Source organism: Anneissia japonica, unplaced genomic scaffold (genome assembly GCF_011630105.1).
Source record: "Anneissia japonica isolate Jap-2015-1 unplaced genomic scaffold, ASM1163010v1 scaffold287704_len1198815_cov201, whole genome shotgun sequence".
NCBI classification, from domain to species: domain Eukaryota; kingdom Metazoa; phylum Echinodermata; class Crinoidea; order Comatulida; family Comatulidae; genus Anneissia; species Anneissia japonica.
In genome coordinates, this window is record NW_022731578.1 from 387,735 (window position 1) to 400,616 (window position 12,882).

The 12,882-nt window shown below is 35.5% G+C and overlaps 1 protein-coding gene across 1 annotated transcript in view; it reads left to right on the forward strand.

The window, feature by feature from the left end:
- The window catches only part of LOC117115426 (low-density lipoprotein receptor-related protein 2-like), a 61,008-nt gene that overhangs the window by 45,172 nt on the left and 2,954 nt on the right, over window positions 1-12,882 (forward strand). Inside the window, exons 35-43 of the mRNA XM_033259214.1 lie at window positions 83-304; window positions 608-999; window positions 1,407-1,538; window positions 5,141-5,401; window positions 6,978-7,428; window positions 8,644-8,871; window positions 9,878-10,287; window positions 11,133-11,267; window positions 11,939-12,365. Of these exons, the coding sequence (XP_033115105.1) occupies window positions 83-304; window positions 608-999; window positions 1,407-1,538; window positions 5,141-5,401; window positions 6,978-7,428; window positions 8,644-8,871; window positions 9,878-10,287; window positions 11,133-11,267; window positions 11,939-12,365 (2,658 nt within the window). The remainder of the gene's footprint in view (window positions 1-82; window positions 305-607; window positions 1,000-1,406; window positions 1,539-5,140; window positions 5,402-6,977; window positions 7,429-8,643; window positions 8,872-9,877; window positions 10,288-11,132; window positions 11,268-11,938; window positions 12,366-12,882) is intronic.

The following is a 12,882-nucleotide window of genomic DNA, read 5'->3' on the forward strand; positions in this document are numbered from 1 at the left end:
TATATATATATATATATAATTAGTATTATCAATATTTACTATTATTAACAATAATGCATTATTTCTTCTTTAATGATTAAAGAGCGCCATTGAACCTAACAGTGACCTCGGAGCCAGAAGTCGTGGTGACGAATGTGACAAAAAGTGAGGGAATCGCCGTCGACTGGGTCCATAACAATTTGTACTTCACAGAACGAGATCAACAGCTCATCAATGCTGTGGACCTCGACACATTCAAACTGGTCACGGTGGTGTCCGAGGACATAGACAAACCAAGAGCAATAGCTGTACATCCAGGAATTGGGTAAATATTCCCCCTTTTCAGCTTTCAGTGTTGAGTTAGAAATTTGTATTCTCCCTTTTCGGTTTGCTTTATGACTGTACTGAGCTTGAAATTGAAATGGTAAAATACAAAAATAATGAATGTTTATGTGTGCAATGAAAAGAATATTTTCATGAGTTGAAAGATAAACTATTCCATTTAACGGCGTGGAGCCAAGTATATTGGAACAGTAAATTTCGTACTATAAGTGTTTATATTTCCCGTCTTTTTCAGTCTCTTAGTATTACGTAGCTTTCTTCATAATACTTTTTTTCATTTTTTTAGGTATATTTTCTGGACAGACTGGGGCACTGGTGTTGTAGAAAAAGCTGGAATGGATGGTTCCCATCGTCAAGTTCTCGTCAGAAATCTTATTTGGCCCAATGGACTGACAATCGACTTTCCTACGTTTACACTCTACTGGATCGACGCAAGTCTCGACATTCTCCAATCGAGTGACTTCAATGGCGAAAATCTAGTGACGGTCCTGGCCTCGTCAACTTTCATTCATCATCCATTTGCGTTGACAATGTTTGAAGATCAATTGTATTGGACTGACTGGAGACTTAATGCGGTGGTGACTGCCAGCAAGCTTGATCCTCAGTCGTCTGCTGCTGTGAACGCAGTGAGAAGGTCTTCGACCGGCATGACTCTTGTGCACCCGAACCGACAACCAAGTAAGTCTTCATTTTTACGTCAATATACAACATTTCAAACAAGTAAATAATATGCAAAACACTAATGAAATGATGTTACGTAAATAACATGATAAGAAGTAAGTTTAAAAATTATAATAAACAAAATGAAAATAAATATCTAGATGCGTTAGCGAGAACGTAACCAAAGGCCGGACAAACCAAGCCATCATCCAAAGGGCCGCCTACTCCATTTCTGTATAGCAAAGTGTAATAAGAAAACAGAAAGACACAACTAAGGTAACCAATGTACACAAGGAAAAAACTTTTTTGAAGGAAGCTAAAGAAGCAGACTATAGTTTTTATGGGCAGAAGACCGCTCGATCCTTGGCATTCGGGGCAACATTGAAGGACTTGTTGTGCTTAGAAAAATCTCTTTTTTTATATAGAATTTTACAATCTGTGTGGTAGCTGCTCCGAAAATGCAGTTTGTCTTCCAAGACCGCTGGGCGTTTCTGTCGCCTCGTTCATCTGCAAATGCCCGGATGGTGAGACGTGTGAAGAAGCACCAAAGAAGAAAGGTAAGTTAAATGTTGGTAAGCATTGCGCACTTGATTATTGATTGATCATTTATCAATTGATCTGTCATTGGGCTGTTTTTTGGGTTTTTTTTCTGTAGCCTGTTTCTTTTTTAAATTGGACTACAAAAAAGAGGAATTTATTATTATTATTATCATTATTATTATTATTATTATCATTATTATTATTATTATTATTATCATTATTATTTATAATATATTTCGTTTTTGTTGATCACAATAACGAGTCGTAATTTTACTTACATACTACGTTTCATTATTATTATTATTATTATTATTATTATTATCATTATCATTATTATCATTATCATTATTATCATTATTATCATTATTATTATTATTATTTATTACTATTACAATATTATTATTTTAATTATTAATATCATAATAATAATTATATTTTTGATAATAAAATAATTATCATCAATATCTTTGTTAATATTATTGTTATATTTATTGATTATTTATTTTTGTTACTATTTTTATTAATATATAGGATGACATTTTTCTGAACCTAAATCAATCGATTAATCGATCGATTGATTAATTTATTGATAATGCCTTTGATTTGCTTTCAGGTGGATGGCTGTGGACATGGCTAGGCTGGCAAAGGAGTACTTGAGTCAAGAAATATATTTGAATAACATTTGGGATAAACTTTCAGCCAGTAGAAAGATAAAAAAAAAACGTTATCGCACACATACTAAATACCATGCTCAATCCCATTGATGTATTGATTGTTCGACACGTTTACAACTATTAGATTTTTAAGGTGCTGTGATTCTACACCGTGGATATCACAGAACACAGAGACAGTGCTGTTTGTTGGTAGCAAAGCCCCCAAAATGTCACGTGTCACGAAACACATATTCATGACATGATTCTATTATTCACTAAAATTCAACTAACAGTTACCGTATTTATTCGAATAAACGCCCTGGGGTGTTTATTTTTGAGAAGGGGTTTTGAGGGACGTTTATTCGAGGGATGAGTTTTTTCGAGGGAGTTTTTTTTGGGGTCTAAAATGTATATATAGGCCTATAAACTACAACATATTACCGTCAAATATGTGTTATTGTGTGATCATAAAAAGATTATTGATCAACGTGGTTATAAATAAATTGGAGTAGAACATTAGGCCTTATAGAATGTGTTGAGAAGTAATTACCTCTATTATGTCTTAACAACAAAAGTGGTGCGCACCATCCTACCCTGGTACACACAGCAGATTATGATTAAAATTTATTAGGATGTCTATTGAACTGTAGATGGTAAATCGTAATTCATACACATTATATCCTCATGGTGTATGCAAGGGGTGGGGGAGGGGTCGAAAAAAGGTCGTAGGACCCCCCCCCCCCAAATGCCCTAAATGAAAAAGCATTGATGAGGTACCAGCAATGGGTCCAAAGTCCTTGCCAATTGCGTGACGTAATCTATCTCAATCTGGTGGCGCTATAATCGATTTCCTGTCTCCCACTGAAAAAGTCCAAAAAATTATGATCACGACCCACACAGAAAAAAATCGTGGATACACCCCTGATCCCGGAAAGGGAACAATTAAATAACTAAAGGATGTACGGTAAGAATGGCCCCGGAAAAAATTCCCAGGAAAAAATGGCCCTGGTAAAAATGACCCGGTAAAAATGGCCCCAAATGACAGGTAGGTAAAAATGGCCCCAATAATAAAATTCTGTATTAAAACTGATTTTTAAAAAATCATTATATGCATTTTTTTTAACTGAAATAGTTAACACTTTTTATTTTTTTTTCATTTAAATGTTAAAAAATAGCAACAACATAATCAATAAATCAACATAAATCATGCATTTATTAATACTAAAATAATTTATTTGTGGCCCATTTCACGGAAGCGGAATCAAAATTTTCCAAAAATTCAATTGGTGGGGTATTGGTAAACCCCACAAACAATGAGTGAATATGAACATCAAATTATTATTTTATTTTTGGAATAGAGAGTTCTACAATCATAATTAAGGGGTTTGGATGGGGTTCGCAATGTGTTTGAAGGTTTGTGGTGTATTTGCAAGTATTTTTTCACAAAAAAAATCAACATTTTAACCAAAAAATAGGTTCTTATGAATATTTAATTTTCTTATTGATATACCAAGTGAGTCAATCAAAATTGAATTGTTTTGTTTTCTACAGTGTGTTTTGGGAGGTTTGTGGGATTTAGAAATACCATTTAATCCTACCATAATTACCCTACCCTCACAATTTCACGCCATTTTAATTCTTAGCATAATTGCCATATTTACATTTGTATATATAGTATCTCAGTTTACATTATTTAGTATACTTTTAGGCACTTAAATTTAGTTGGCGGGGAGTAAAACCAAGTATGCAATTAAATAAGTTGCTTAAGTAAATGTAGGCATATTCCTAATTATTCAGTTTACTTTAAAAACAATATTTGATTAACAAATACTTCTTTGAAGTAACTCTAAGCAGAACATTTATTGCTAAGTTTGTGAGAAAGTAAGCCTCTCCTTTTTCCCATACATGAACTTGTGATTAAAACACACAATTGATCCACATGCTTTAACTACTGTTTATTTGCACTGTTTATAACATGTAAAGTTATTTTATTTGAAACTTAACAAAAGTGAATTTTGTGGTTATCTATGAGTTGCATATTTTGGTAGTTGAAGTACTGTATGTATGTTATTCCTCTACTTTGTTAGTGGAATAACGTTTTTAAAACTTATTTCTACTATCAAAAAATGTTATTCAATGGCCAATGTTTTCCAAAAATCTCTCAGTACATTATTTGCATCTGTTGTGTAACTGTATTTGTTATTGATTCAATTCTCGATTTTTTCAGCTAGTATTTAAATATTTGAAGATTTAAAAACAAAATATTATTTCTATTACTGAATATTTTCATTGGGGCCATTATTACCTACTTGTCAATTGGGGCCATTTTTACTGGGGCCATTTTTACTGGGGCCATTTTTTCCGGGGCCATTTTTTCCAGGGCCATTTTTACCTACATTCTAACTAAAGAGTATGTTAAAGGGTAGGCCAAGCCTACAACTGCACAATAAGTAGGAACATATTTTATAAGAACACTGAGGCTGAAATTGCTTAATAATTAAGAACAAAATAAGAACAAATCAAGGCTAAGGTAAAATGTCAAATGAGGTTTTCATTTTTAAAAAAAATAGAAAACCAACAAATCTTATCTGAATCTTATTTACAGTAGGTGAGACTATGTAATATAATACCCTCTACGATACAGTACAGTAATATAATGCTGTGCATTAATAATTTTTGCATGTTTGAAAAATGTGTAAATATAAAATAAAATAAGAAAAACGAAGATATTATAGTAATCTGAAGGAAAATATCGATAAAGTGCTTGTAAGGTTGTTTGTTTTTTTTTAAACAATAAAGATATACAGGTTAAGTTGAGACTACCAACATTAACACTTTTTGCCCAGGTGTTTTTTTCTAAATTGTTTTAAGAAGGGTTTTCTTCCAGGCACACGGTGCAACTACGTCTGCATATAATCATTATTTATAGCCGTGACCTTTCTTTTAATTCGGAAATATAATTTAAGTTATGGCCTTCAGACCCCATGTTGGCAATGTTGGTACTAGATTGTACCGTACTCCCAGCGGAAATCGAAGAAGAAAGAGGATACAACCATTGGTAAAAGGATGTAGCCTATTATTCAACAGACGTATTTATTATCAGCAAGAGAGTTTGTGTGGGAAGGAGCTTATATGCCTACAATTTAAAATGGAATTGATGACGGAGTGGTTCTGGATGGTAACTAGATTGCTAGTTGTCGTTCTTATTTTGAAATGTAATGCCGATGGTAAGTAATTTCTTGTTTATTTCGAATGACAATTGGGCAACGCCGGGATTTGTGGTTACGACTCCACGTTTCTCCTTCCTTGGTTGGTACTGTTCAAAGTCAATTCTCGCATATTTTTGTTTGTTTTTTATTTATTATTTCAACTTCTTTACCCAGATAGACAATAACATATTACAAAGAGATTAGTCCCGATGACGGGAAAAATCAACAGGGGAACAATCTAGGCCGATTCCGAATGTAAAATTATGCTGTTCACCCATTTAATTGTTCATTAGGACTTCGGTCTCCTGGTATAGGGATACCCTGCAGTGGCGTCCTAGCCTAGGCCACAAGTACGTCCATCATTCTTCTACCGATGGACCACTGACGTCGGCCCCGTATGCCTAATGGTTAGGGCTGAGTAGGGTTGCTTATGCTTAAATCAAACATCTTTATAAAACAACATTAAAGAAAAACAAGCTACTTAAAAATACACAAGACAAATGTTACACTAAGTTCCAGAGACTTTCTATCCATAAAAACGTGAATATGACGAGTGGCAGTAAAATGTCAAAATCTGACTACTCATCAGACTGATCATTGATGTACTTATCAAAGTCATAGAGTAGTACTACAGTGTTACGTCACAATACCACGTGATACTACTCCGTTGCCATATGAGTTCAACGGGGGACACCATTTTCTCCACTGACTGACAAACCATTGGTCCCAATTTCTAACGTACCGTAATTATTAAGATGTTGTATCTTAGTTTTTCTTTGTAAATTTTAATTGATGATTAAATGCGTGTTCGGTAACTAATATAATGCGTGAAATTGTGTGTTTTAGTACATTTTGATGGTAAAATATTACATTTTAAAATGCCTATTCCAGGAAGCCTATGAAGTCATTAGGCATTTTACGCCAAAGGACTAAGACGGGTGGACGGTGGTTTTGTGCTCATCAGAGAGTGAAGACCACAGTAAACAATAGGGCGCTTAACCCGAATTTCCGTTTAGAATTAACCCGAATTTCGCGTAATATAGGCTTAATAAACGGTAACTAACGTCTGGTTGGCAACAGAGGGCGCTACCTGGTGTTGTGACGACACTACTGTGTGGTACTCTGTAAGCTATAATGTTTATACCTTAACTAACGTTCGAAAATAAGTGTTTCTCTGGTCTCAGTATTGAGTGCAGTTTATTAAAGTATGCAACTCATCACCAGAAATTATTACAGATTCTCGGCACTAATTTTTTGGTCTAGTATACGGACCTCTCTCAATCATTAGAGTCCTCATGAGTTTAATGAATTTTTGGTCTAGTATACCGACCTCTCTTAATCATTAGAGTCATCATGATGAGTTTAAGAGTAGCTATGCTGAGATTCTGTATCAATGGAAGATCATGGTGTCAAGTCAAGAGCCGATGTATTAAACTATCAGTGCCTCACACAATTCTTCAAAAGTACTGTCAAATCGATTACACGAACTTTAAGGTCTTATTTCTTTTACTTAAATATGTTTAGGGTACTTATCGAAAATATCAGATTAGCGTAAAGAAGCCTATTTTATTTGGAAAGGTTTTTTTTTTCACAGATCCGTGTGAAGTTGAGAATGGTGGCTGCGAAGATACTTGTATAGCTTCATCCGACGGAACTGTTTCTTGTCAATGCTCATTTAGGTTTAAATTGGGCGAGGATGGAAAGTCGTGTGATCGAGTTACGTCATGCGAGGATTTTGATTATAAATGTAGCCAACTTTGTGAAGATACGCAGGGCGAGGTCAGGTGCGCATGCGTTGATGGTTACCGACTGGGCAGTGACAATCGTTCCTGCATTGCAGACAGTAACGTAGACCCAAAGTTAATGGTTGTTGTTGGTAACGGCCGTATATCTAAATACTTGAATTTGAACGGTACTTTTATCGGCTCTACACCAGTTCGCAGTAAGGACTTCAGAGGACTTAATATTGTTGCAGTGGATTACAATCTACGGAAACATGAAATGTACTGGAGTGATGTATCAGAAATCCAAAAGTATATTTACACGTACGTACATTCATTTAGCAATGGCTTTGTTTACATAAAACCGCTACACTGACGGATAAAGCCATCACTACATTATGTGGTTGTCTCCGACTCAAAGTAGCCCTCTCAAAGTCAATATGATAAATGATTGATCAGAACAGGGCCACGAGATACGCACATGTCTAATAGCAAACGTGTTGTCCCACAAACTCACATTTAACACTGTGGGATAAGCAACAATTATCCAAGGGGCAGAACTTAACGTAATGGTCCATTGGGAAAGCTCCCCGATTCGACGACAACAGCGTCACTGTAAACTGTCGGCAATAGCATGTAGCTACGGTGTAGCAATTTTATCGAAACAGGTTTATCCCAGCGTGGTGCTGCAGGTTTGTAGTTACACTTAGGGCCTACCTGTTACCCGGTTAACACAAAAAACCGACCATCATCTGCATCGTTATCATCATTATCATCCTATTCCGTTTTAACATCATCAGTGCGATAACATTTTGTGCTAAAATGGTATACGGTAACGCGCCAGTGAAAGTCGTCAAAACCTCTAACATTGCCATTTTTCAACTTCTTGTAATAACTTCGCTCATACCTAATCGAGTTTGGGGTGGGGTGGATTCATTGGTCTTTTGATTTCAATCAGACACACTTCTGTTTTATTTCAACGTAAAAACAGTAAAATCGGCAGAAATTTAGTATAAGTCCCTCTACAATCGAAGGGGTTGGTCGATTTTCAACGGAAAAACTCCATTTGAAAGCGTCATTTGTCTTCAAAATTGTAATCTAAAAACGATTTTGATTGGTTAAGTAGTTTCATCAGACCAATCAGATTTATGAAGTCCATTGAAAACTCTTCCTTAGACGCTTATTACAAGCATATAAACCGATGCTCACATGTATACAGAGCACTCTTAAATCCTACGAAAAAAATTACTACATTATCCGTATTTTTAAACACTAAGATTATGGTCATACGCTGGAGAAAAAGAGATAGCGAGTCTCTATTTTCATAAGGTACTTGGGTATTGGACACCCAATACCGAAATTGTATATGATATATAGGCAGTGGCGTTGCGCAAATCATAAACAAATTCCTAATTCTACTGGACGTTATTGTCCAAATCGAATCCACATATACAATAACATCAGAGTTAAATGTGTAACTCTAACAACAACCACTGCCAAAAAATAACGAGCTTGTAAATAGCCTTTTCCGTTTTTCAGATCTCCACTTGATTTCGATATACCATTATCACCTTATCCAAACGCTGCAAAATATTATACAGGAGCCTGCGAAGGACTTGCTGTAGACTGGATACACAACAACATGTACTACACCAACACAGACTCCGAAGTTATTAAAGTGCTTAATCTTGATACCTATCAAGAAGCGACGCTGGTAGCTGGTTTGTCAAATAATCCAAGAGCAATCGCTGTGCATCCGGGAATTCGGTAAGTAGGCCTATGTTTGCTTGGTAATGATGACAGAAAAGCCAGTTCATGCGCATTCACATTTCTATCGGAGTTTTCGCTTCAACGAAATCGTTAGTTCGAATTGTTTCTACATTTTTGCGAAGCGAAAAAGGTGCGCAACCAATCAGAGCGCAGGAAACCGAACCAACGCCCTCGATTCGCACGAATAATTTCGCCTAGTGGAAAACAGGCTTAAAAGTCTACCGAAATCGAATGAGTCTACCGGAAGTCGTGACGGCCGCTCCGAGTCCCATTTATAATAATTTGCATATTTTTACTATGATGTACGAAAACTTGTCTCACGGAATTCAGTGCATAGCATTATTATTTATCATGCGTAGCAAAATGTAATTAAATATGTTTAAAAAAAAAAGACTCATTTAAACATATCTTCCTGAGGTGACATCTTCCAACTTGAAACCCCTGCAGTAATTGTTACTTTTCTTTGATGACGATTACGGTTTATGCGCATGCGCATTCACAACCCTATCGATTGAAAAATTCTAGGACTAGATTTGGCCAAATCTAATTAGTATGCAGATAACGTATGACGCCCAGTAAGACGGTCAGGCTCTTTAATATTAGGCTTACTATACGGTATTTTACATTTAGATTTACGATATGATAAGCTTTCAAATTACATCTTTTAGCCATCAGAGATGTTTTAAAATTACACTACAGCAGACATTAAATTCAAAGCCAGACTCAACAAAATGTTTTGATTGATTTTAATTTTAAAAAGATGTGGGAAAGGTGTATACATTTTTCCCATTTGGAGGCTGGTTGTGGAGTTATAAATAGGCCAATGCATGGCATATGTAGTCTAATGACATTAGAATTGAATTAAATTTAAATTGAATTAATTTATTTGTATGGCAATAAAGAGGTTCTAATTACTCATTCTAACCATTGTAATCTACTCGGCGAAATGATAACAACAATAATTTAGTGATTATAACATTGGATTATTACTCTTATTCGATAGATATGTGTTCTGGACAGAATGGAGTAATTATATTGGCTTCGGACTTGTAGCAAAAGTGGGGCTGGACGGTTCGCATCATCAGGCGGTTGCTAAGAATCTTACGTGGCCAAACGGCTTGACAATTGACTATCCCGCATCCACTCTGTACTGGGTTGATGCTTACCTAGACATCCTCCAAGTAAGCGATTTTAATGGTGAAAACGTACAGACCATATATCACTCATTGGGTACGCTTAGTCATCCGTTCTCATTAACCATCTTCGAAGATGTTCTGTACTGGACTGATTGGACGATCGACGGTATAGTGGCGGCAAACAAACTGGATCCTACATCAACTTCGAAGAAATCTTTTGTCGGTTTGTTTCCGGGTATACAGGATTTGAAAATTGTTCATCCCCTTCGACAACCAGGTAAGACATAAGTAAGTTTTGAAAGAACAAAATGGCTGAAATTCTAAAGCGTTTATACAATATAAAGGAAACACTATAAAAGCAAAAACTTCCGTTTAGACCATATATGTTCAATTAACCTCGGACCACAGGTCCTCATATCAGATTTCAACTTGCGCCTCAATACTCATAGCCTGGGTCCCAGGCTTTGATGTTGGGTTATTCACTCTTTGTTGCGCTTACTGCGCGCCATACCCAATTTAATTGGCGTAAACAATGAGAGAAATACCATATTCCTAACAAGTGTATCCTATGTCCACGGTCACTGACTGTAGTGACAGTACGTGGGGATAATAATAATTCGCTGTAACCGATATAAATTCAAAATCAAGAGAGAAGTGGGTTTAGCCTAGTCTGGAGAGCATACCACAGTGCCTTTTTACCTGTACGTATATACCAAACAATACGTAGACCGGTTATGGGTGAATCTAGTACCTTCTGCTCTAAGGTAATTTTTTTTTTTTTTTTTTTTTTTTTTTTTTTTTTTTTTTTTTTTTGCCTTCTTAGATTTTTTCTTTCCAAAATGTAATCATCACTTTCCTAGATTATTATATACCGGCCCTAATTTTTTAGTTCACTCACTCTCTATTGCGCTTAGTGCGTGCCATACCTAATATATTTGGTGTCCCATACACAATTTCCTTACTCCGTCTCAAAATTTCAATCTAAAACTTGCTCGTTGTGGCAAGTTTACTATAAATTTTATATTGATCCTCTTTGCGTAAATGCTGATAAACAGACTGCGGGTATAACCTCCTTGGCAGAGGTAGCCTAATAATACATTTTGTTTGCTTATTATTCTGTAGAATATGAAAATGTATGTTTCGAGTGTTATGACAGTCGAAGCTTTTGCCTACCTTCACCAGTTACTACATCGGGGCCCGTGACACCATTCGTATGTAGATGTAAGGATGGTTTTGACTGTGAATATTGGATGTTAGGTAAGTTAAAACATTTCGTACACTGTTAAGCATTTTTCTGATTTATTGGTATATTTTTTTATGTTTATCTATTTAGTTAAGAAATTTTATACCGGCCTGTTTGTGGAGATGATTTGCTGTTGGATTGGAATACATAAGTAAATAAATAATAAATAAAATAGTATTTATTTAGTTGTGATTTATTTAAGGTTTCATACATCGGTAAATAATAATGATTGATATAATGATAATGATGATGCTGATGATAATACTGATGAAGGTGATGATTAAGATTGTAATGTTTTTTTTTAAGCATATTGATGTTTCCCTCTAAATAAAGGCCCTGCCATTTAAAGGCCACCTCAAATTAAAACCATTTAATTGTTGTCTATTTATTTACAAAATAAACCAAAGCTGCTAAAGACCATGAACACCGGTCCCAAAGTGAATAACCCTTTCAGGAGGGTTAGGCGAGTTAGGACCATGTTTCCGTTTGATGTTTATTTAAGGCATTAATTTATTAGTTAGCACTGGACCTGCTTACAGGCATTGCCTTCTTGGTTTCGGTATTGTACCATAGGTGGTGGAATGAATAAAGATTATTATTATTATTATTATTATTATTATTATTATTATTATTAATCAATGAATTAATCGATCGATTTATATTTTGAATTCATGTTTTGCTATAGATGTGTGTGAATACAACAAAGGCGGCTGTGCACACAAGTGCGTTGACTCCACCTGTCAATGTTCCTTTGGCTTTAAACTAGGCGATGATGGAAGATCATGTGATCCAATTACGTCATGTCAAGAACTTGACGATTTGTGTAGCCATTGGTGCGATGATTCAACAGGTGCAGTCATATGCGCATGCTCAAACGGTTATCGGTTGACCAGTGATAATCACACTTGTGTTGCGGAGAATGACGTCGATGCAACTTTAATGATTGTTGAGCAAGGAGTTTCGATTGTCTCGTATCCAATACTTGATGATGATACTTTTATTGGATCACCCGAGAAAGAAAGGACATTCAACGGACATATGGTTGCTGTTGATTACGATTTTGGGAATAATTATTTATATTGGAGTGACACCTCCCTGGCAATGATATTTCGGTAGGAGCATATAATATGTATAGGCCTATAGTATTTCGAGATCTTCATCATATAAACTTTTGAACTCTTGCTCCATTCTACACAATCAAGAGCAACCAAACAAACCACAGATATTATCAATTGATTTGCATAATCGAAATGTCATTTATCTCATAGGCCTATATTGAAATATTAATTATGGAATGACAGAATTGATCAGCTATCAACACATTCCTAGCTTGATCAACCAATAGCGGAGCATTTCAATTCAGCTGGTCACTCAATTACAGATTTCAGAGTTATTGCAATGGACCATAATGCCAGTTGGTGCGACAAAATCTTGATAAAGAAAATCCCTGGGAACTTTTATTCAAACTACCTTTTCTCGCAGTACACTAAAATTAGTCCAAAGACATTCCAAACTTATTTATAAATCAGTTTCGGCTTTCTTGCTCACTCTTTGCTCACGCTGTTTGTTTACTATCACTGCCTTATCTTATCTAGGTTATTGTTTCTAATCATGGTTTCATGACTTCTC